Raw genomic sequence first — 22,442 nt, 5'->3', positions numbered from 1 at the left:
TATTTAACTAGGCTAGGCTACACATAGTGACACATAGCATAAAAAATGACATAGCAGCACCTACACATTTAAAAAATCTGAACACCAATAACAAGTGAATATGGCAACATAAACGTGATTCAGGTAGCTCCTGTATATGTGATATTCTGTACTATAGTGTGTAAAGCAAAACTATAGTTAGTATAGTAAAACTACAGTATTTTTTTAACCGGTTCATTGAAACGAACTGTATAATGAACCGATTCGCCAAAATGAATTAGATTAGAGAATCGCTGAACAACCCTTCAGTCACTTTCGCTCTAAGTCCCAGTAGCCCCTCGCTGCGGAACACAAGATCCAGGGGGCGTGGTTGGAGCCACATCTAGGGGGTGGAGATTGGTAGGTTTAGGGGTGGAGATGGGTGGGTTTAGGGATCAGGGGGTGGAGACGGGTAGGTTTAGGTATATGAAAGGTGGGAGGAGTTGGATCTAGATCCAACCACGGCCCCGGATCGTTTTGAGGGCGTGTGTTTAACTAGTACAGGAAGGACTCACGTTAATACAGCTATCCTACAGACAACGAGGAAAGAATAACAATTTTAACTTCAGACAAACTGGGTGTGATTATAATATAGTGATCCAAATCCACTGTTGATAACTGAGAAGGTAAAACAGTGGTTGCATGAATAAGCCAACTAACGTAAGTCCTGCAGACATTGTCCGACGGAGCAAAGCCCACAACGGGACATTAGGACATTGTCATCTGACAAGGGATGACTGAAGCCCTCGTGAAAGACTGTAAGCAAACACAGATCTAATCTAAATGTCATCCATCAAGCCTGTGTAGAAGGATTAAAACAGCTCAAGGACATGTTTGAGAATTTCAGAGAGAGACTGCAAACGGTGCAGCAGGACTTTACATCAGGGTATGTATTTACTACCTGGCTGCTTTCGTACTCTCCAGAGTCTTAATAAGGTGTTGAGATAGCTAAATTAGGTGACATTTAGAACCTGTACAGGTATTACACAATATTGACACAACGTATGTTTTGGCTTCCTCGTGAGAGTGTCCACTTATTCAGCGAAGAGCCAAAAAGAAGTGGATGCTAGCTAATTAGCCTGCTAATAATCTCACTTACAGCGAAGAGTGTAGTTTGTCTTTGTCTTAGATATTGACAAAACAAAGTCTGGTTGGTTTAAAAAGAAAGTGTATTTCATAATGTATTTTTATAGGATGAAGAATGACACGTTCGAGATGTTCAGTGCTGTCAAGTTAGCCGCATGCTAACAACTGCAATCTGGAATTGTACTAATAACTTCCAGCTGACCGTCATGTGATGGGCGAGACAGAATTTCTGCGTTTTTATGACACAGTTTCTTATATAAATCCATTTTTCTTTTTAACACGGCGGAAACGTAACGTTAAATGTAAATGTTTCAAAATGACACTGGGTTTTCGACAACAGTAAGAAACCGCACAAACCAAAACATAAGTAACCAATCACAAAGCTATACAATAGTGTAGTTTTGTTCCTAGGCGTATTATTTAGATATTTACGGTCTCATATTAAAAAACTTTTCAGAATCAAGACCTTAAGTGACAAATCCAAGGAGACAAAAGTAAAGAAGAAACAAAGGTAAGCTGTAACAAGTTTAAAACTTCTCAATGTATATAATATAAAATAAAACAATTTATTACAGATTTTTTTGTGTCCTGTTTACATTTTTTTTCTGAGCAAAAATTATGAATATACTTTTTACCATGATTTACTGAAGACAGCCACTAAAATATCATGCAGTTTAACAATAGTTAATGTAACAAAAAATATTTTTAGGCATATTTAGAGCAAGAATCATTAGATGACATTAATATACTTTATGTAAGGATCACAGCACAACCCCCCAAAACTAATTAATTGTGATTTTAAATCTTTACAAATCTTTAACATGATCATTCAAAGTTTTACCCATTTGTCAGCAAGAAATTTTAATCAATTAAAATATAATCAAATTTTGTCTGATCCCTTTTTCTTTTATATAGTTTAATAAGTACAGGTCAAAATAAGTATGTTGTGTAATTTTAACATGCATATATGTTACTCTGAAATATTAAATCTTTGATTAACATTAAATATTTAAAAAAAAAATGAAATATTTGACACTTTACTTACATTTAATATGCTTTCTATGTATATAAAATGTGAAGACCAAAATGGTATGTCTCATCTTTGACATATTTTATGTTTTATATAATATTTTATTTGATATATATATATTCAATTATATGAATATTTTGTCATATATTCTGTCAGAAGAGATGAACACTTTCCGCAATATTCCGCTGGAATCGAGTTGCTCAGTCGGTAAGTTACTTTACTTTACACAACCATATAAAAAATGTCAGTGATGTTAAGTTGTCAACAAAAATGTTAATGCAGTTTAAACTCCATTTAAAGAGTCAAGGAAATATTTTCAGAAATACCTGAAGTTGATAAATGTATTCATAACCATATTTTGAAATGTATGGCCTTTGTCGTCACCAGATATGAAGACACTTGGGTGGCTCTTCATAAACGGGCTAAAGAGTGTGCTAATGCCGGGGAAGTAAGTTCACATATCTAACTCTGTACAGTTGAGTAGTCTGTGGTGCTGTAACTATGGTAACTAAACCCTGTGGTTGTGTCTGTCTGTCAGACGGTGGACGGGGAGGTTGTAATGCTGTGTGCACACTGGGAGAAGAGACGAGGAGCAGTGCCGGAGCTGCAGGAACAACTGCAGCAGATCCCTGCTTTCCTCTCGGACCTGGAGACTATCACCTCACGTATTGGTGAGACATTCACAAACAATCATCACACATAAAAATCTTAATCAATGCTGAGTTATTCATATAGCAATATTTTTTGTTTTGTGTGTAACCATTTTACACATACTATCACAACGGTGTTATCACTTTAGGCTGGTCCCTGGAGCATACGAGCACACCGGAGTGATTAGAACATTCAGTGCATCACATGATCAGCTGCTCAAATCAAATCTGCTTTTGCGCTTTGGCTGGCGCTGAGCTCAGCACTTGCCATATTATCATAACTATTCAGTGTTTTTAACCACATAATATTTATTTTAGGTTTAAGACATTTAAACACACATAAGTACTAGTAAAAACAATACATTTATAGTTTGTAAAATATAGTCTGAAGTCTATGGAAGTGGTAATAATGATCCTTTCAAAAATACCAGTAATTTGACGACATGTTTTATTCATGTAAGATACACATTGTGAGAGGGTGCATTTAGGTGTTGTAAATCAGACAGCTCAGATTCTCTGAATTGCAGCGCGAACTAACTTGGCAACGCCCATCAGCCGTTATAGATCAACAGGATCATTATAAAGCTTTTTAAACCACCAAATATGTTTACTTACACATATTTGAGAATCGGAATATCAGATATTTCACAATATAGTTAACACGTTTGTGAATATTTTGAATAAAAATGAAATAAATGCAATAAATGACTCATGCAGAGCTGTTGTTGCTGCAGTGTGTCACGTAACAAGCATGACGCGTCGCCATGGAAATAAGAAGATGATGCATTCTAAAATAATGGATGCCTAGGAAAACTCATGCTGGGTGCCCAGCTAGAGTAAACTTATGTGTGAAAGGGTTAAAATTGTTAGAGAAGCAGGTTATTATTATTACACTAGTTTTAAACAGCTAATTTGGATTCATTGACAAATCTTCCTCTCTGCTGTAGTTCTTAAAACTCGTATGCACTTTCATATATTGAAACTTCATCCCCAGCTGGAACAATTTCTCTTTTCTTGCCAAATTTGAAAATAATATAACATGAGCTGCTGTGAAGGGGAGTATTAGCAGTGAATTATGGCCTAAATTTCCATTTGTTCCTCATACAAAGCTATGATTATTTCAGGAAACTTGAATTATAGTAATATAAACTACTTTTAGGATACCTTTGAAATCATTGCACAGTGGGGAAAATATTTATTTGATCCCCTGCTGATTTTGTAAGTTTGCCCACTTGCAAAGAAATGAAGGGTCTGTAATTTTTATGGTAGGTTTATTTTAACGTATAGAGACAGAATATCAACCTAAAAAAATCCAGAAAAAACATATTATATAAAGGTTAGAAATTGATTTGCATTTCAGTGAGTGAAATAAGTATTTGATCCCCTACCAACCAGCAAGAATTCTGGCTCCCACAGATTGGTTATGTGCCCATGTGGAACACAGATTAGTCCTGTCACTTTAAGAAGTTACTCCTAATGTCAGCTTGTTAGGTATATAAGACACCTGTCCACACAATCTGTATCTTCCATTCCAACCTCTCCCACCACCATGGGCAAGACCAAAGAGCTGTCAAAGGATGTCAGAGACAAGATTGTAGATCTGCACAAGGCTGGAATGGGCTACAAGACCATCAGCAAGAAGCTTGGTGAGAAGGAGACAACAGTTGGTGCGAATATTCAGAAATGGAAGTAATACAAAACAACAATCAATTGGCCTCGGTCTGGAGCTCCGTGCAGGATCTTGCCTAATGGGTTAAGGATGATCATGAGAAAGGTGAGGGATCAGCCCCAAACTAGACGGGAGGAGCTTGTTAATGAACTTACGGCAGTTGGGACCACAGTCACCAAGCAAAACATTGGTAACACGCTATGCCGCAATGGACTGAAATCCTGCAGCGCCCACAAGGTCCCACTGCTCAAGAAGGCACATGTACAGGCCCGTTTAAAGTTTGCCAAAGAATATCTAAATGATTCAGAGAAGGCTTGGGAGAAAGTGCTGTGGTCAGATGAGACCAAAATTATGCATTAACTCGACTCGCCGTGTTTGGAGGGAGAGAAATGCTGACTATGAGCCCAAGAACACCATCCCTACAGTCAACCACAGAGGTGGAAACATTATGCTTTGGGGCTATTTTTCTGCTAAGGGTACAGGACGACTTCACCACATTGAGGACTGTAAAATCTTGGACAAGAACCTCCTTCCCTCAGCCAGAACACTGAAGATGGGTCATGGATGGGTCTTCCAGCATGACAATGACCCGAAACATACCACCAAGGCAACAAAGGAGTGGCTCAAGAAGAAGCACATTAAGGTCATGGAGTGGCCTAGCCAGTCTCCAGACCTCAATCCTATAGAAAATCTGTGGAGGGAGCTGAAACTTCGAGTTGCCAAACAAGAGCCAAGAAACCTCAAGGATTTAGAGAGGATCTGTACAGAGGAGTGGATCAAAATCCCTCCTGAGATGTGTTCAAACCTGGTGACCAACTACAAAAAACATCTTACCTCTGTGCTTGCCAACAAGGGTTTCTGCACCAAGTACTAAGTCATGTTTTGCTTGGGGATCAAATACTAATTTCACTCACTAAAATGCAAATCAATTTCTAACCTTTATATAGTGTGTTTTTTCTGGATTATTTGGTTGGTAATGGTATTCTGTCTCTATACGTTAAAATAAACCTACCATAATAATTACAGACCCTTCATTTCTTTGTAAGTGGGCAAACTTACGAAATCAGCAGGGGATCAAATAAAATATTTCCCCCACTGTATATTGTACTTCTCATCTGGCCTTAAATTGAGCTTTTACTGTAACAGTAGAGAAGTAAGATCACCTTGACTGCCTTTGCAAAGCATTTGTCTGAGCACAAAGCTTCACACTCTGTGTGTAACTGCGATATAGGTTGGTAATGAGAGTGATTCCTGTGGAGCTCCATCTGCTGATTGTTCATTCTGTAACATCGCACCTATTGGCTTCAGGCATTAATCTTCAGACTTGGCTCCCTTACAAAGTGTATTGTGTAGACTGAGACTACACAATAGCCAGATAAAGTCTACTAGTTGCTCTGATCGTTCATTTGTTATAAGCTCTTTTTGCTGCATTTTCTTTTGTAGTGTTTTGGACAAAATAATTTTTCTGTGTAATATGCATCTGGTTAGTGAAACTGATGCGTTTTTTTCTGGATTCTTTGATGAATAGATTTTTCAAAAGAACAGCATTTATTGGAAATAGAAATAGTTTGTTACATTATAAATGTCTTTGCTGTCACTTTTAATCAATTTAATGCACGTTGATTAAAAGCATTATTTTCTTTTTTTCTTTAAAAAAAAAACTTTTGTAACAACAGTACTGTGTGTGTAATTCAGGAAATGCAAGAAGTGAACTTCCAAATGTAAATGGAATTTGCATACTTGTTCAGTTGGTTTGCTGTTTCATTTATACACATGAAGTGATCAAGTGTGATCTTTCTCTTCCAATGTAAGCAGATATGAAAGAAGGCATGTCACATTCCTTCAGAGGCTTCAGTGCTAGAATTAGATAGAACTGTAAATTCTCATGAATTTATATCAAAGGCACTTTTTAGTGTTGCCACTTGGTGGTGTTATGTAGCTGTATGAAGTCCTGCCTCTGTGCCACTCACACTGACACCAAACAATTAGCCTTTATTTCAGTTATTATTCACTATTTAGCCATTTGTGCTCATAGACTGAAATGTAATGCGCATTACTGCATGTACAGAGGAAATGTACTTTTCTTAATGGAATGATAATTACTATGCCTATACCTTGCATCCTAAATCAGAACTGTAGAACTCATTAGCTAGTATATTCCAGTTTGATAGGATGGATTCATTCATAGGGGCTTTGGCATTTTTATACTGTACATATTGTTTTCTTTAATATTGTATAAACCTTATTAATCTTTCATGCTTTTGCACAGCTCATCTGGAGGCTGACTTTGAGGAGATGGAGAGTCGTCTGCTATATCTGGAGGACTTGTGTGCTCAATGTGAGCATCAGCGCTTCAAGCACTTTCAGATCCTGCAGCTGGAAAACTATAAGAAGAAGAAAAGGTAAAAACAGTGTTTATTTGCTCCTAAATAAAGCCCCAGACAGTTTGATGTGTCCTTTGTCCATTAAGTCACAATAACTGCAGAACACGAAGGAGCCGTCTACTTAATGAAACAACAGAACATAGCATCAAAACATGTTAGCATCTATATTGAATAAGAGTCTGCGGAACAAGTAGTATGACACCTGCTGTTTAGATTGTTCATCATTACAGTGAAACTGCGCACAGTTTGTTTTACAGATTTGCACAGAAGCAGTGAATAACCACACACAGATATAAGCTTCAAGGAAAACACCTGCATGTCCTTGTACTCTATGAAAAGCACAAACAACATACAGACTAAAGGAAAGCATATGTGTGAATTGTGTAATCATACAGGCATCTGTGTTTCTTTTGATGCTGCGTGCTCTCGCTGTTTGAGCCTGCAGCTAAATCATACATCTCTAGCGTTGCCCAGTGAGTTGGAAAGCAGCTGGGCTTAGTTCTCAATGCCGCTCTCCTTCTGCATGTGGGTATTCATTAGTACAAACACACAGATGCAAAAGTTGTCAGTGCAGCTTCTTTATCTCAGGAATCTGGGCCTGTTTTAAATGGGGCTGACTTAATGTGACATCTGGTGAGATTGTGTGCTATGTAGTTGGCTATATATGTATACATTGATGTAACTCCCGCTTTATTTGTTTTCTAGGAAAGAGCTTGAGACTTTCAAAGGTAAGAATGATAATTTTTTAAGAGTACAACCTGCCAACCTCCACAGCTAATACTAATAAACATACATAGATTATATCTGTGATTACCAATCATAATAACATTTTCCTTCTTTTATTTATAATTTCTTCTTTTTTTCGGATCATTTTTTTAGATCAATAATTTTTTATTGAAATTAAAAATGAAGAAATTAATACTTCTTTCCAACAAGGATGCATTAAAATTGACAGTAAAGACTTTAACATTGTTACCAAAAAAATCAGTTTCAAATAAATGGTGTTGTTTTGAACTATATATTAATCAAAGAATGAATAAAAAGAAAGAAACCGATTCCACAAAATAAATCGATAGATAAATAAATACAAACAAACAACTCAATTGTTGTTAACATTGATAATAATAAAATGCATTACTACCAAATCAGAATATTAGAGTGATTTCTGAAGGATCATGTGACACTGAGGACTGGATTAATGGCTGCAGAAAATTCAGAAATGTATTTCTGGGATTGCCATCAAAGAAATACATTTTAAAATATATCAAGCTTAAAAAACAGTTATTTTAAATTGCAATAATATTTCACAATATTAGTGTTTATACTGTATTTTGGATCAAATAAATGCAGACTTGGTGAGCATAAAAGCCTTTTATACAAATGTAAAATTTCTTAACAACCCCAATCTTTAGTACATGATACAATTATTTATTTTAAAATATTATAATTTTAATTATTTATTTATAACTATATAATTTTTTGTAGAGTTTTTAGACTCAAGGATTATAGAGATCATATGTGCACAAGAAGTATATGAAACTAGTTCAGTAAATGAGTCAATGACCACTGACAAAAGGTAGAAAGAAGGAGGGTCAGAGAGTCAACCGATTTCTTATTTGGTAGAAGTGTAGGTTTCTGAGGGATATATAGTTCACAATTCACGGTCATTTTGTATAATATTTTAGCATTTTTATTTACCGCATGAAGCTGGTTTAGTGCTCAACATCGAGAAGAACTGTGTAGTAATTATCCAGGCGACACTAATTAACCTCAGGGAGGGCAAAACTGCTCTAGTGAGTGAGTGGCCGCTGCTATCTTTATTTGGTCTCATGATGCCATTAATTCCACGCTGACCTCCAAGTGAAGCTGCCTGCTCCATCTGTTCATACCTACAGTCCAGTATAAATAACAATCGCTTTTATAATCATAGCTGTTTAGCTCCTAAACAGAAATTGCCTTTAGGCATATGTGCATCATTGTTCACTTATCCATGCTTTTATTTCAGAAAATGCAGGTCATCTGAGTGTAGAGATTTTGTAATTGTTGAAAAAGTAAATGTTAAGAATAAGGATAAGATATTTTTTATTTTACATTTATTTTACATCCTTCTCTTTGTCACTGCAAAAGACTGTTTATGTCACTTCCTTTGGTACGTAGGTGGTAGATTGGCTCTTTGTTTGTGTGGGCAGTGTGCTTCAAGACTTCACACCTCACACTTCAGTATTTATATATTTAGTTTTTAAAAAGATTATTTATGTTATTATTAATTCCTTTTTCCTAATTCCTAATTTTTTCACTGTCTGAGCAAGGGAGCTATGCTTTGCAATAGTATATGCAGTGTAAAGTGCAGCTTTAACATATAAGAGACATTTAGATTGATAGTTTACTGGAGTTTTGTAGTGAGTGCGCTTCTTTGTCAGATTGCAGTGTTTTATGGCACTGACTAACTAATGACTATTCACACTAATATTGACATTATTCATGTTCTCTAATTTTAGCATTAATCATAAGTGTATTTGAGTGTAGTATAAAGTATAAGATCGACAAAGTATAAGATGAAGGCAAATATTTGACATGAAACTGATTTTCACAGACCCTCACCCCTATAACAAGTTTGTGAATGGTACGTTCCCTGCTTTCCTCCTCACTCCAGCTGCATCTCTAGCTCTGTGTCCCTGAGCAGACAATGTCTCGGCATTTCTGGCCATAGAAGAGCTGCTTATGGGGTAAAAACAGCAGCAGAATATAAGATGTTCTTTAGCCATTCTTCAGCCTCACTTTAACGGCAGTCTATGATTTGTCGGTCCTGCTTTCAGCTCATCCGCACACTTCAAGGAGAAATACAAAATGTCCACGTCGGGAACTCTGGACAGCAGCATGAGAGAATCCTGTAGGTTTCCAGGCACTCTTTTTTTTTTGTAAGGTTAATTTGATGTGCCAATGTATCTCAGTTCTGGCGGTATGTCAAGGGATCTGAATTGGTGGTTTGCAGTCATTGTTTGTCATCTTTGGGTTTGGCAGGCTTTAGTAATGGAATTTCAGCACAGATTAGGATACCTACAGTGGCTTTTGTGTCTGTATGCTTTTTCATTACCAGCCATCATAATGCAAGCCTGTGCAGTGCATAGAATTATACTTTTATAACAGACTTTTGGATACATCAAATTAAGAAATGTTGCTCTAAATCTGTTTGAAAGACCTGCTTGTCATGGATTGTTGGAGTTGCTATAGTTATTAACTTTAAGTTAGGATTATAGCATTGCTGCAATGTGATGTTTTAAAGAGCCACAGTGCTGTTTGCTTAACTTGTATGCCTTCATGACATTGTGCCAAGGGATTCAATTTTGACTTGTAAATTGGGGTTTAAATGGATGAGTTGTAGACCTGCAACCTCTAGGTGACTCAAGCATTTCAATCTCATAGTTATCTCAAAGATTAAGCATTGTTTAGAGAGTAGATAATGAGTAAAGAGAAATATTTTATTACATTATATTTGAATGGAATGTGTGCTCAACATTGAAATTGCATAAAATCAATCCTGTTGTTGGGACAAGATGCTAAGATATTTTTTTGAATGTGTATGTGACAGAGAATTGTTAAATGTTGGAAACCAGGTAATTCAAATGAAGTTCCAGAATTTTAAGGAAGAATATAATTAAATATCTTTATTTTCTATTTTACATTTTAATAACTCAAGTATGGTTTTCACTATGAAAGTAGTCAAATAAGTAGACAAGATTAAAAAAACAACTAAACTAATATTATATTATTATAGTTAATGGTAAAGATTGTGCCTTTATAATTTCTTCTGTCATTGGATTAACCTCATGTAGCATGTTTATTTGATGTTTTCTCATATTTTCTCACTTGTATTATTTATGGGCAGTTTAACCCATTGAATCTTATGGATTATATGTCATCACAGCAACATAACTAGATGTTGATGAATTATAATATAAATTAAAGGAGCATTTTGTTTTTGTCTGTGATGCCACGTTTCCTGTGAACATAGTGTTTTTTTGGTTAATATCTGGAGGTGGTTGTGATGGTGACTGGTTGAACCTTAAAGGGGTCATATGACGTTGCTAAAAAGAACATTATGTTGTGTATTTGGTGTAATGCAATGCGTTTATGCGGTTTAAGAGGTATCTTAAAAAAAGAAGAAAAAAACACATTATTTTCCATATAATGTACATTATTGTTTCTCCTCTATTCCCCTGCCTTTCTGAAACACGTCGATTTTTACAAAGCTCATCGTTCTAAAAAAGCGAGGTGTGCTCTGATTGGCCAGCTATCCAGTGCGTTGTGATTGGCTGAATGCCTCAAGCTTGTGACGGAAATGTTACGCCCCTTAACATACTGTGATGCTGTCTCCCAGCAGGACAAGACTCAGTCCAGCTGCTCTGCTCGTGCACATCCCATCATCGGTTCTCTTTTAGCAGCTCAGTCAATGTACTGTTAGGAGTAACTGAATAACTCGGGATATTGGTTTATTTTGTGTCCGAGGGAGTGTCAGGCACATTTATAAACCCATTAATTTAAGTAATTTGTGGATTAGTGCGTACTGGAGACGCGAACCATTTCAAACGATTAAGTTCGATTTGGTGAACTGGTTGGACCGGTTCATTAAGAAGATCTGGTTAAATAGAACGATTCGTTTGTGATCCGGACGTCACTCGACGAGACAAAACCAATACAACCCATTACAAACGAGTCATTTGTTGCATCCAGTGAGGAAATAATTATGGATTATAATGACTTATACTGTCTTTTTACGCGTTGCGTTGCGTATCGCGCTGCGGAAACATAAAACCGCGTCTGCATTTGTGATCGGAGAAACAACAGGCCTACTCTACACTGCTCAAAACTGGCGTTTGAATCATCAGTGGAAAATTATTTAAATATAAAAAACATACTTACAGGCTGTGAGTCAGAAGCGCCAGACTGTCCTTGCAAAGTTGGAACTGCCCCACTTTATAGAAACAGCCTTTGTGCCACAGACGCATTAGGCTACTGGTTCAGGAAACAGTCCTCATCCATCCTCCATTAAATGCGTTGCACACATCTGAATATTTGGGTTGAAGTTTTCTGGAACAGTGTTGTAAATACAACTTAACCACTGATTTCTAGTCGTGTCCTCTTTTGGAAGAACAAACAAAGTAGTTTCGCTTTCACAACGAAACACGCAGCGGCGACAACAGCGAGAATAAAAGTTACGCCTTCTTTCTTTGCGTGAACATTTGGGCGGCATTATGCAAATCTTCCCACATAGTGACGTAGACATGTGGGGGTGTGTTAGAACGAGCCGTTTTAGGTGTGGCTGACTCTTAACTTTTATAAAGAATATCCCTTTGAATTTGAGACTTTAGTCTTTGCAACTTTACAGATCTTCTTTATGCACCAAGAGCTTGTAACACTCCAACGAGAAAGGAAAAATTTAAATCGCATCATATGACCCATTTAAGATATACCTTTAACATGTAAATAATGATTTCATCCCCACAGTATTTTCAAAGGATGTAGTTCCTGAACTTCCTGATTTGTGTTTGTGTGAACTGTTATTACTATGTGTTTCTAACACAAGATTTCTAGAATCTTTTGATTCGAGAAATGCAGTTAGAAACAAACCAGGGACTATTTATAGCTCTTTGTCCATTCTGATTGACTGGGTGTTGGACAGATGACTGATATAGAACCATCCATGTGTTGAAAGAACTGTCAGTCCAGAAGACAGTGTTTATACATTCCTCTTCTGTTTCCTCTTCCTGTTGCTGGATTCTGGGGTTCTGTTCTGTGTGTGGAGGCAGGTCAGCTCATTAGAATGAGTCATTAACCTGTCTGGCCTTAGGGCTGAACCTGCATTACCGTCCGCTGCCAGATCCTCCACTGATTAGCTTCAAGATGCACCATCTTTGATGGGCAGTGCTACATTTTCCTAATAGAAGACTGATGGACATTTTATGAAAATTGTCATCAGTGAAATTTGGCCATATTCACAGTGAGCAGTTCATTCATCAACTGTGTTGTTGAAGTTTTAGCTGTGCATTGTTTTCTGTGCATTGGCCCTCACAAACGTTCTTAAGGTTTTGAGGAACGTGTATGTAGGTTGTGACAAGTGTGATCAGAGAGCCTGGGGCTCATCCCGTGCTGTCATCTATCATTAGCTGTCACACGCACACAATGGAAAATGTGACGAAAGGCACAGCTTATCCCCACAGATTTAGTTCTTTCATGCCGTATCCATGATTTAGTTCTTGTGGACATGGAATCTTTCAAGGAGGAGGAAGCTATTCATTAGCACTTCCATTCATCTCATCTCAGTGGCACTTGCTCAGATGGTGTAGGACACCCCTGGAAGTATGGCAGCTCATGGCTGCTGTGTTCTGCTGTCTGCCAATCACCTGAAGTTCAAATGCATTAAGTAGAAAAAATAGCTATTGATATATATTGATAGGGTATTAAGAAGTGTCCCAAACTTTTCATTAGCAGCTATTCTGACTTGTGATATCAAAGGCAATAATAAATCCATTTCATGCTTGTAGGAACCCTTCAAATAAGTTGAGTAATCTTCTATAATTATTAAATAATTAAAGTGTAATTCGAAATAAACTACCGCGTGAGTTTGGTATAATTAAGATTTTTTTTTGGAAGAATTCTTTTATGCTCACCAAATCTGCATTTATTTGGTAAGAAATACAGTAAAACATTAATATTGTGAAATAACTGTTCTATTTTCTGTTAAGAAACCTTTCTTCTTTTTATCAGTGTTGAAAACAGTTACTTAGTATTTTTGTGGAAAATCTGACTGACCCAAACTTTTGAATGATATGGTTAGAAATATTTAGCCTAAAATCTTAATATTGAATGAGAAAAAGAATCATGTGATTTGTCATTAACTTAAAATATTTATATTAAAATTAAATTAGCTTAAAATAAAAAAAAAACATTGATTGCTACCTAAAACAGGTAGTGTTATTGCTGTAAAGAGATTGGATAATGATGACCCTGCTGTGAAATACTGATTTTACGAGTGTGAGGGGTTGAAGCAGGTTATTAGCGTAGGTGGCATCAGAGGAGTGCCAACCAAATATCATCACTAAACTAGTGTCATGAAAATAAATGCATACATATTCAGTTCATTTTAAATCTGCTTGCATCAACTTCTTTTACATAGCCTCTTTTTGCAAGGCTGAAATGGACAACAGTGGTTTCCTAGTGAGCATGCTTACATTCAGCCTAGCACTTACATTTAACACTGTTCAACCAGCATCTGTTTAAAAAGAATGTGTGGCAGGACTGTGGTTAAGACCACATCCTAATAGCAGAGGCACATTTCACTGCTTCGTCGGTGGACTTCTTTTCCTCACACAATGAGGATTCCTTACACAGGAGGATTACGACGCTAGACAAAGTCTGCTCTGCTCTATACATGTGCTATGTGCATACTTGCTTGCATGTATTAAAGGTTTCTTTCTCCAGAATGCAGGGAGATTGGGGACCATGACTTGAAATATTTTGTGTTTGGAATGTTTTAGAGAAAGTTTTGCTTAAACTGTGGTTTTTGGTGGACAAATTAACCTTTCATTTTAGAAAGTTGCATCTAGGATGTGGCACCATAAGCTTTGGCAGGATGTGTGTACCATATCTGTTTAGGCGTACATCACACCCATAAACACCACAGTGACATTCAAATAGCACAGGCAGACTTCCTGCTTTTCAGAGAAGAGAATGCACTTCCTCTGAAAGATAAAGAATGTAACTGCATCTCGTATCACTTATGGTCTTGTGCCGCTCACACAAAAGAAGTGTTGCGTTCTCTGCCTCCACTACTAGAAAAGCATCACATTCTGCGGTAAGCTAGCATGCTTGAAAGACACTTGTGTAGGCTCTTGTTCTTTGTTGTGCTGTAGAAGGCATGTTTGAAAATGTATGCAATGTTGTCTTGAAGTTCAGATGTCAGAGGCTTGATTTAGATATTTGCAAAGTGTCTTGGGAAATGCATATCAGGCAGATATTGGAGCTGGTATTGTATTGATATTGGAACATGTGTGTGTGGAGTTGGGCAGTTTAATTCGAGAGAACTCAGAGATTATTATTCTACATTTAAATGTGTTTTTAGAAAGTTAGAAAAAAAGGTTAAAAAACAAACAAACATGTTTGTGTATGTTCTTGCAACACTGGGTTTTCAAGAGTGCAAAATTTCAGCGCTGTTATAATTACAAAACAAATATTATGTAAGAACACTACTGTTCAAAAGTTTGGGGTCAGTAATATATTTTATTTTATTAGAAAAATAATTTAATAGTTTTATTCAGCAAGGATGCTTTAAATTGATAAAAAGTGTTTGGACAATTTTTACATTGTTAGAAATAAATTATATTTCAAATAAATGTTTCCAACAAAATATTAAACAGCACAACCAATTTCAATTATGATAATAATAAGAAATGTTTCTTGAGGATCAAATTAAAAGGATTTCTGAAGGATCATGTGACATTGAAGACTGGAGTAATGGCTGATGAAGTTTTTTTTTGGCTGAATAATTTTCATTCATTATAATTTGATTGTTAAATTAAGTACCGTTTAATTGCTATAAGCAAATGTTGCATGTTTCTACATTGATTCTCTGAGGGTTAGCCTTTTCCCCTTTCCAGTTAATTTTGGGCTTCCATCCCCCACCCCCCATCTCTCTCTCTCTCTCTCTCTCTCTCTCTCTCTCTCTCTCTGTCATTTTGTAACCTGCTTGGTGTTTTATGTCTCTCTTTAGCGGAGCTCGATGCAGAACATGCTCAGAAAGTGCTGGAGTTGGAGCATGCGCAGCAGGTCAAGCTAAAGGAGCGGCAGAAGTACTTTGAAGAGGCATTTCAGCAAGACATGGAGCAGTACCTCTCCACAGGATACCTCCAGATCACAGACAGGAGAGGTCAGTTTCTTATTTTAGAAGGACCACTTCTGCACATACTTGTTCAAATGTCTGAAATTGATTTGTAATGCTCTTAACAACCCTTTTTCTTTTCATATTTACTCTCCTCATGTAGTGGCGTATGTGTTTAGTGGCAAACATATATGACAGTAAACAATGTTTTAGGAGTCATAATGCGATTGTTCTGTTTTTCTTAAACAGCAAAATAGTTTGAATCACAGCCACTCTATATGATGTTCTGCTCAAGGCTGTGTCCTTCCCGTCATGAATATTTAAACATACTGTTACTATGTTAAATGGGAGGTTAAAGCGCTTGTGCAGGGATGTTGATGCTAAACTGATGGTCTTCTCTTTCCTCTCTCCTGCCTTAATGCTGCCCTGATGTGTGAGGTACTTTATGCTTTCCCCTGCATCCCCCATTTTTCAGGACATCTTCTTTGTCCTAGGCTCCTCCGTTCGTGTGCCAATCTATTCATTGTAATGTGTTGTGAAATTTGCTTGTGTATTCCTGAACTAACCCTGCTGTTCTGTAGGTTTTTAAGTGATCAGCTGATTTGATGTTAGAGTTCACAAAGTGAAAGGTTTATTTCTTTCTCTGGGGCAGATCCATTAGGCAGTATGTCCTCAATGGAGGTGAATGTTGACCTCCTGGAACAAATGGATCTCACGGATGTGACCGATAATGAGGCTCTCGATGTCTTCCTCAGCTCTGTAGGGGAAGAGAGCAGCGCTCAGCCTCCTGACACAGGTTGGGCTTTGCTTTTAATGAAACTTGATTTCATGTTTGTTTGTTTATTTCACATTTATTACAGATCCAACATAAAAATAACTACTGTGCAAAAAACAGAATCAGTTTTATTGGCAAAGTGTGCTCACACACAAGGAATTTGTTGTGGCATTGGAAAGCCCAGTACTTGACTGAAAGACAAGATAATGTAAAAATGCAAAAAAAAAAAAATTCATAATAGATATGGCTTGTGGGAAGAAACTGTTCTTAAAGGGATAGTTCACCTTCATTTGCTGGTCCCCATTGACTTCCATAGTATGGGAAAAAATACACTGCAAGTCAGTGGGGACCAGCAACTGAAGGTGAACTATCCCTTTAAAATAAAACCTGAATTAGTTTGAATGTGTTTTGGGTGCGTTTGGATTTGTTCCCACTAGTACAATCAGCTTTTAGGACATATCTGACTCAAACCACATTTGTAAATATGTTTTAAAATAGGACTTTTTGCAGATCCAGATCAGAATTCAAGAGTTTTCTCACCTCTCAGGATGTGATGTGTATGTCATCCATGATTAGGAATACACTAATATTAAAGTTCTGTACTGGCTTGCCCAAATTAAATATAAAACATCAAAACCAAAATCAGTTGTTGTAGCAACATTACAATTTTACGAATAATGGATATTCATTTTGAGATTTTTTTAAGATCAACTATTAAAATATTCTGTATTTCTGGGAAATATAGCTGTTTGCAGCTGCCAATATAAATTTAATACTGATTTTTACTCTGTCCTCAACAAGTTTTACCATATTTAATGCCATTACACTAAATACCGCAGATAATTTAGCACAGTAAGAGTCTAATGTGTTTAGTCATTCTACTTATTCCAGCACTCATTAAATTGATCAAAAGTAACAGCTTTTATAATGTTTAAAAAGAGTGCTGGAATGAGTAGAATGACTGTGAACACATTAGATTTTTACTGTCTCTCATAGCATGTAAGTATTCAAGGTTGCGACTGCACTTCAGGACTAATTAATATTCTGAAATAGATGGCGTGACACATTATAATCTTGTGCTGTCTGTTCAGCAGGTGGCCCGGCTCTGGAACCTGGCTCATCCCCCTCAGAGATCAGCCTGAAGGTGCCCTCACAGACAGAGCTACCGCACACAGTCTCCTCCATCTCATCCTCCTGCACCGACACCATCAGCGGTGTGACCGAGGGTCCGGATGAAGAGGATGCCAGTGAGGAAAGCTGCAGCGGAGACTCTCCACTGGTCCAGTCAGATGAGGAAGAAGTACATGCTGACACAGCCCTCATGGGCCTCCCAGAAACAGAGCCACTCAAAAGCTCAGACGACAGCGACACACAGGCCCCCTAGTGGCCACAGATGGCAAACGCACTCGTTTAAGTTGGTTTCTGGAAATGAAAACCTGTTTTACATCAAGGCCCAGACAGAAGGAGTGCTGAAGACCAGCCAGATGTTTCTTCATGGCTAAATGCGACACTTTGAGATGAGTATTTTGGAGCCTTATAGAACACTGTTTGTGCTCAGCCTAGAGAACAGCTCATTCAGACTGTTAGCACTGTGATTTTAGTTTTATTCTTTCCCAATATAAAAAATCAACTCAATGTATGATACAATTCTTCATATTACCTATTGCATCAGAATTATATAATAAACATTTTACAGTGTTCCTGCTAATATCACTGATGTATGTTGCATGAATTTGTAATGCGGAGCTCATTTTTGTATATGACGTTATTGAGCAGATTGAAAGACTCTGAAATAAAATCAATATACCTTGAAATAAGACGGGTCTCAAAGACAGTCTGGACTGATATTTCATATCATAGGCAAATATCTTCCACCAACAATTTCACAGAGAGTCTCTGATATAAAAATAGCTGGGAACATTTGGACCATCTGTGGTCACAGAATTTACAGGCTCCCCGTACAGCAAGCTGTTGCTCTCAAACCTTGTTACCTCTGGGAAAAATACGGAGTTATCATAGTAACTGCAGTGAAATGAAGACAATGAGATTGAAGGTTTAAAAGGAAGAGTAAAGTCTGACTGTACGTGTTTTGATAAGAAATTACTTCAAGAACAAGGGATGATTGAAAAGTTCCACAATACAGTATAACTGTTATACTGTGATAAATTATTACTATTAAAAATAAAAAATTTTGGTGCTCAAGGAATATTTCTTAGTTTTGAAAACAGTTATGCTGCTTTTTGCAGAAACATTAAAGATTTTTTTTGATCAATAGAACGATCAAAAGAACAGAATATACAAAAAAAAAAAATTCGTAGCACTGTAAAAGTACTATCACTTTTTAATGTGATTATTGCATTTTTAATGCTAATGCATGCTTCCTGAATAAAAGTATTAATTGGTTTAAAAAAAATACTGAAATCAAAAAGCGTTTAAAATATATAACACTAACAATAAAGTTTCATTTGCTAACATTAGTTAACATTGACCAAAAAATCATAATATATACGAACACATTAAAATCAACAGCTGGTAATATTAATGTACCTGTGCTAACATGAATTAACAATGAACAGTTATATTTTACATCTGTTATCAGCAGATACCGGTTCATCTTTAAAACTCTGTTAAATGTAGTCTTTTGAATAGACATTTTTCATATGGTGCATGATGATGTTGTGATGCCTACATTCACATCTAGCATGTAAAATTATTAATTTTATTTTGTTTTTATAGTGTTTAATACAAAATAATATGGAATTATAATTTTGGCCATTTTACCAGTTCTTGTCTATAACATAAAAAAATACAGTACATTTTTGGAAGGATTGACAAGTGATTTATTTATTAAAACGAAAAATATACAAACCTGAAAAGTAAAGCGTTTAAAATATATAACACTAACAATAAAGTTTCATTTGCTAACATTAGTTAACATTGACCAAAAAATCATAATATATACGAACACATTAAAATCAACAGCTGGTAATATTAATGTACCTGTGCTAACATGAATTAACAATGAACAGTTATATTTTACATCTGTTATCAGCAGATACCGGTTCATCTTTAAAACTCTGTTAAATGTAGTCTTTTGAATAGACATTTTTCATATGGTGCATGATGATGTTGTGATGCCTACATTCACATCTAGCATGTAAAATTATTAATTTTATTTTGTTTTTATAGTGTTTAATACAAAATAATATGGAATTATAATTTTGGCCATTTTACCAGTTCTTGTCTATAACATAAAAAAATACAGTACATTTTTGGAAGGATTGACAAGTGATTTATTTATTAAAACGAAAAATATACAAACCTGAAAAGTAAAAAAAAAAAAGTAACCAAAAAGATCTCCACTGGACTGGAGGACTGAGTAACGGCATATAAATAAACAGTACAAGGATCAGGAGCATTACTGTATAAAATAGGGTGAAAAGCATAACAAAAGTTAAAAAAAAAAACATTTTAAGGCCATAAAAAAAGTATACAACCACATTTTGGAAACACTGTTCCGTTTTTTTAAACCTTAAATACAAGTGAGTCATTTGGAAAGGGGCGACTACCATGTTTGATTACAGGACTTCGATACAGCCAGTGCAATGGGTAGCTAGGCCTACACAATAGTTTACTTTTGGGTAAAAGATCTTTCCTTTCGAACAAAAAAAGTAAAGCTAAAAAACTAGGGATCACCACTATGACATACTTCTCAGTGATTTAAGCAGCACTTATTTTTTTGTATGTTTTTGTAGCAACCCTGTTGACATCTAATTTATATCAATGAAGAAACCAATGTAGAAGTAAGGCTTTTTCTTCATCTCGACTCTCATCCAAACCCCTAAAGACCCGAACTCAAAGGCTCAATTTAACATTTACTGGCATATAAACATATTTGTTTTTTTTTGTTAGAAGTATTTTGCAATAGTATTCGATGAAAATGAAAGAATATTTAAGATTTCATTTTTAATGGCAAAAAAAGGTGGAGTATTTTCAAGAACCACTTGTAACCAATTACAAATATAAAGTCAAAGGGACAAAAGTTTGTGGGATAAAAGGGAAAGTGCATTTACAATTGACAGTAACTTTAAAAACAAGTACAACTGCCCTCAGCATCAAACTTGTTTGTACTCCAAAGTTTAGTAAAAGGCCTCAAAATGTGCTTCCTAGTGTACTCAACACAAGGCCTCGAGATCTCCAGGTGGGAATCTCTAATCGGTGCTGTCAGAAACGCTCACAAGCTCCTTCACGTGTCGGATCTATGTAAAAGTGTCAAGCCCCGCAATGTAGCTGGAGAACCGAAATGCCAGTAACCACAATAGATGTAGAGTTTGACTTGAGGGCTGTAATCTCGCATGTTCGTTCCTATTCTTGACAGCTTTAAGACGTAATAAACGTGAGCCCAAGAGACAAACGGGCCGTAAGGGTGATGGAGAAAAGTGTCACTACAGCACCAGTTAAACACAAATGATAGGAATAGTATAGGATATATTTATATCTATGTATTTAATGCTAAAACAACCTGAAAATACTCATCTAAAAACCAATCTCAATACTAGTGCAAAAGGTTTCGTGCTTGTTGGATGTGACCCAATAGCCTTATGTCAGATGCCCCAAACAATTGTGTATTCGCCCCCTTGTATTTGACGTGAAACGCGATGAAACATTTAACCTCCGTACATTCAATATATTGGACTAACCAGCCAGTAATTACACGTATCTGTAATACAAAAGTGCAATATAACAGCTTGTTGTATTGATATTATACACTAGGTACAAAGAGTAGTGAAGAGTGTTTGTACACAAGTATTAGGAACAGCTGATATAAAAGGAGACCTGGAGGAATGTCACTGACAGTCTGATCTGGTCTGGTCTGGTTAGGAGCGGCCGGTGTTCTTTGAGGCGGAGCTGGAGAGGGGGACCTTTCTGGGGCTTCGTTTTGCTGGTGTCTTGCTGGGGCCAATGGCTTTCTGCTTCACTCCACCCTTCTCCAGTGCTCTGCCACACACTCGATTTACCAGATTGTTGATCTGCTCCTGCGCAAAATAGGGTGGGATGCTTGAAGTTACATATTTACACTGAGAAGTTAATAGTGAAGAGCAATTTCATATTATATTTGTACTGTGCAGTATACAACAAAATGCTGCAATTAATACTACATGACACAATGCAACGACAAATGGATCAGTTAGAAAATCGTTATTCATTATAATTCAGACTAACAAAATTATAATCAAAGTAAAACAACACACTTTTACATTTTTATTTTATTTATTTTTCTTGCCACTTGATAAATTTAACATATAGTAATGCAACAAATCATTTTAAACTAGGAATCCAATGATATAAAAATTCTGACCGAAATTCAACTTATATACTATTTTGATAGTAATGTATAAAATGGATATTCATTTTGAGATTTGCTAAATATTACATTACATAAGTGTTAATCATCTTTTTAAATATGATTTTTTTTTAGGATGACAGCAAAGTAGTTGAAATATAAGAATCAATGAAATGAGCATGTATCATCATTCAGAAAAAAGTCTTGGTTTAGTAAAATTTTTTAAGCAAAAGTTATTACAAAAGATCTTTAAGTTGTCTTTTGTCATTTGACAAAAGATCACAAGTGTTACAAAAGATCTTTCCGACTCCACACTTTTGAATGGTAGTGTGTAATGAAATAAATTCTGATTTTGTTTTAGACATGACTTAAAAATAAAAAAGTAGAGAGTGTACAGTTAATGCTATTCCAAACTATTATATATACTGGTATTTTATATCCACTTGCTGTAGACAGTCAAGTACCTCAGTGTAACGAAACATCATCTTGAGGCCACGGGGGGACCTGCGCTTCTGGATGTATCGAAGAGCACATTCCAGACAGAAAACCACGTTGTCACTCTCGTGAACAACCTGTTGAAGAAGAGACAGGGAAAGTACAGCATATGCTAA

At 36.2% G+C, this 22,442-nt stretch overlaps 2 protein-coding genes across 10 annotated transcripts in view; one reads left to right on the top strand and one right to left on the bottom strand.

The window, feature by feature from the left end:
• Positions 1-487: 487 nt before the first annotated feature.
• On the top strand, positions 488-18,304 carry dtnbp1a (dystrobrevin binding protein 1a). Of its 8 annotated transcripts, none has more exons than XM_016283466.1 (11): positions 488-904; positions 1,562-1,615; positions 2,294-2,341; positions 2,522-2,582; positions 2,673-2,805; positions 6,723-6,855; positions 7,543-7,565; positions 15,605-15,760; positions 16,188-16,214; positions 16,365-16,508; positions 17,579-18,304. In XM_016283466.1, the coding sequence occupies exons 1-11, from the start codon at positions 849-851 to the stop codon at positions 17,869-17,871; spliced, it is 1,128 nt and encodes a 375-aa protein (XP_016138952.1). In that variant the 5' UTR covers positions 488-848; the 3' UTR covers positions 17,872-18,304. The 8 variants fall into 8 exon arrangements, with proteins under 8 accessions (XP_016138952.1, XP_016138951.1, XP_016138950.1 ...); XM_016283465.1 differs by having other exon boundaries at positions 2,291-2,341; positions 17,582-18,304; XM_016283464.1 differs by having other exon boundaries at positions 2,291-2,341.
• Positions 18,305-19,788: 1,484 nt separating this feature from the next.
• LOC107593646 (protein Jumonji-like) overlaps positions 19,789-22,442 on the bottom strand; it is a 34,442-nt gene continuing 31,788 nt past the window's right edge. For both annotated transcript variants that reach the window (XM_016283461.1, XM_016283462.1), the window contains exons 17-18: positions 22,296-22,403; positions 19,789-21,523 (exon numbers count right to left, since the gene is read on the bottom strand). In XM_016283461.1, coding sequence (XP_016138947.1) covers positions 21,365-21,523; positions 22,296-22,403 — 267 coding nt within the window. In that variant the 3' untranslated portion in view covers positions 19,789-21,364. The remainder of the gene's footprint in view (positions 21,524-22,295; positions 22,404-22,442) is intronic.

This window comes from Sinocyclocheilus grahami, unplaced genomic scaffold (genome assembly GCF_001515645.1).
Source record: "Sinocyclocheilus grahami isolate Dianchi unplaced genomic scaffold, SAMN03320097.WGS_v1.1 scaffold175.1, whole genome shotgun sequence".
Classification (NCBI taxonomy): Eukaryota; Metazoa; Chordata; class Actinopteri; order Cypriniformes; family Cyprinidae; genus Sinocyclocheilus; species Sinocyclocheilus grahami.
The sequence above is the reverse complement of the archived record's forward strand: the minus strand, read 5'-3'. Positions and strand labels throughout refer to the sequence as shown.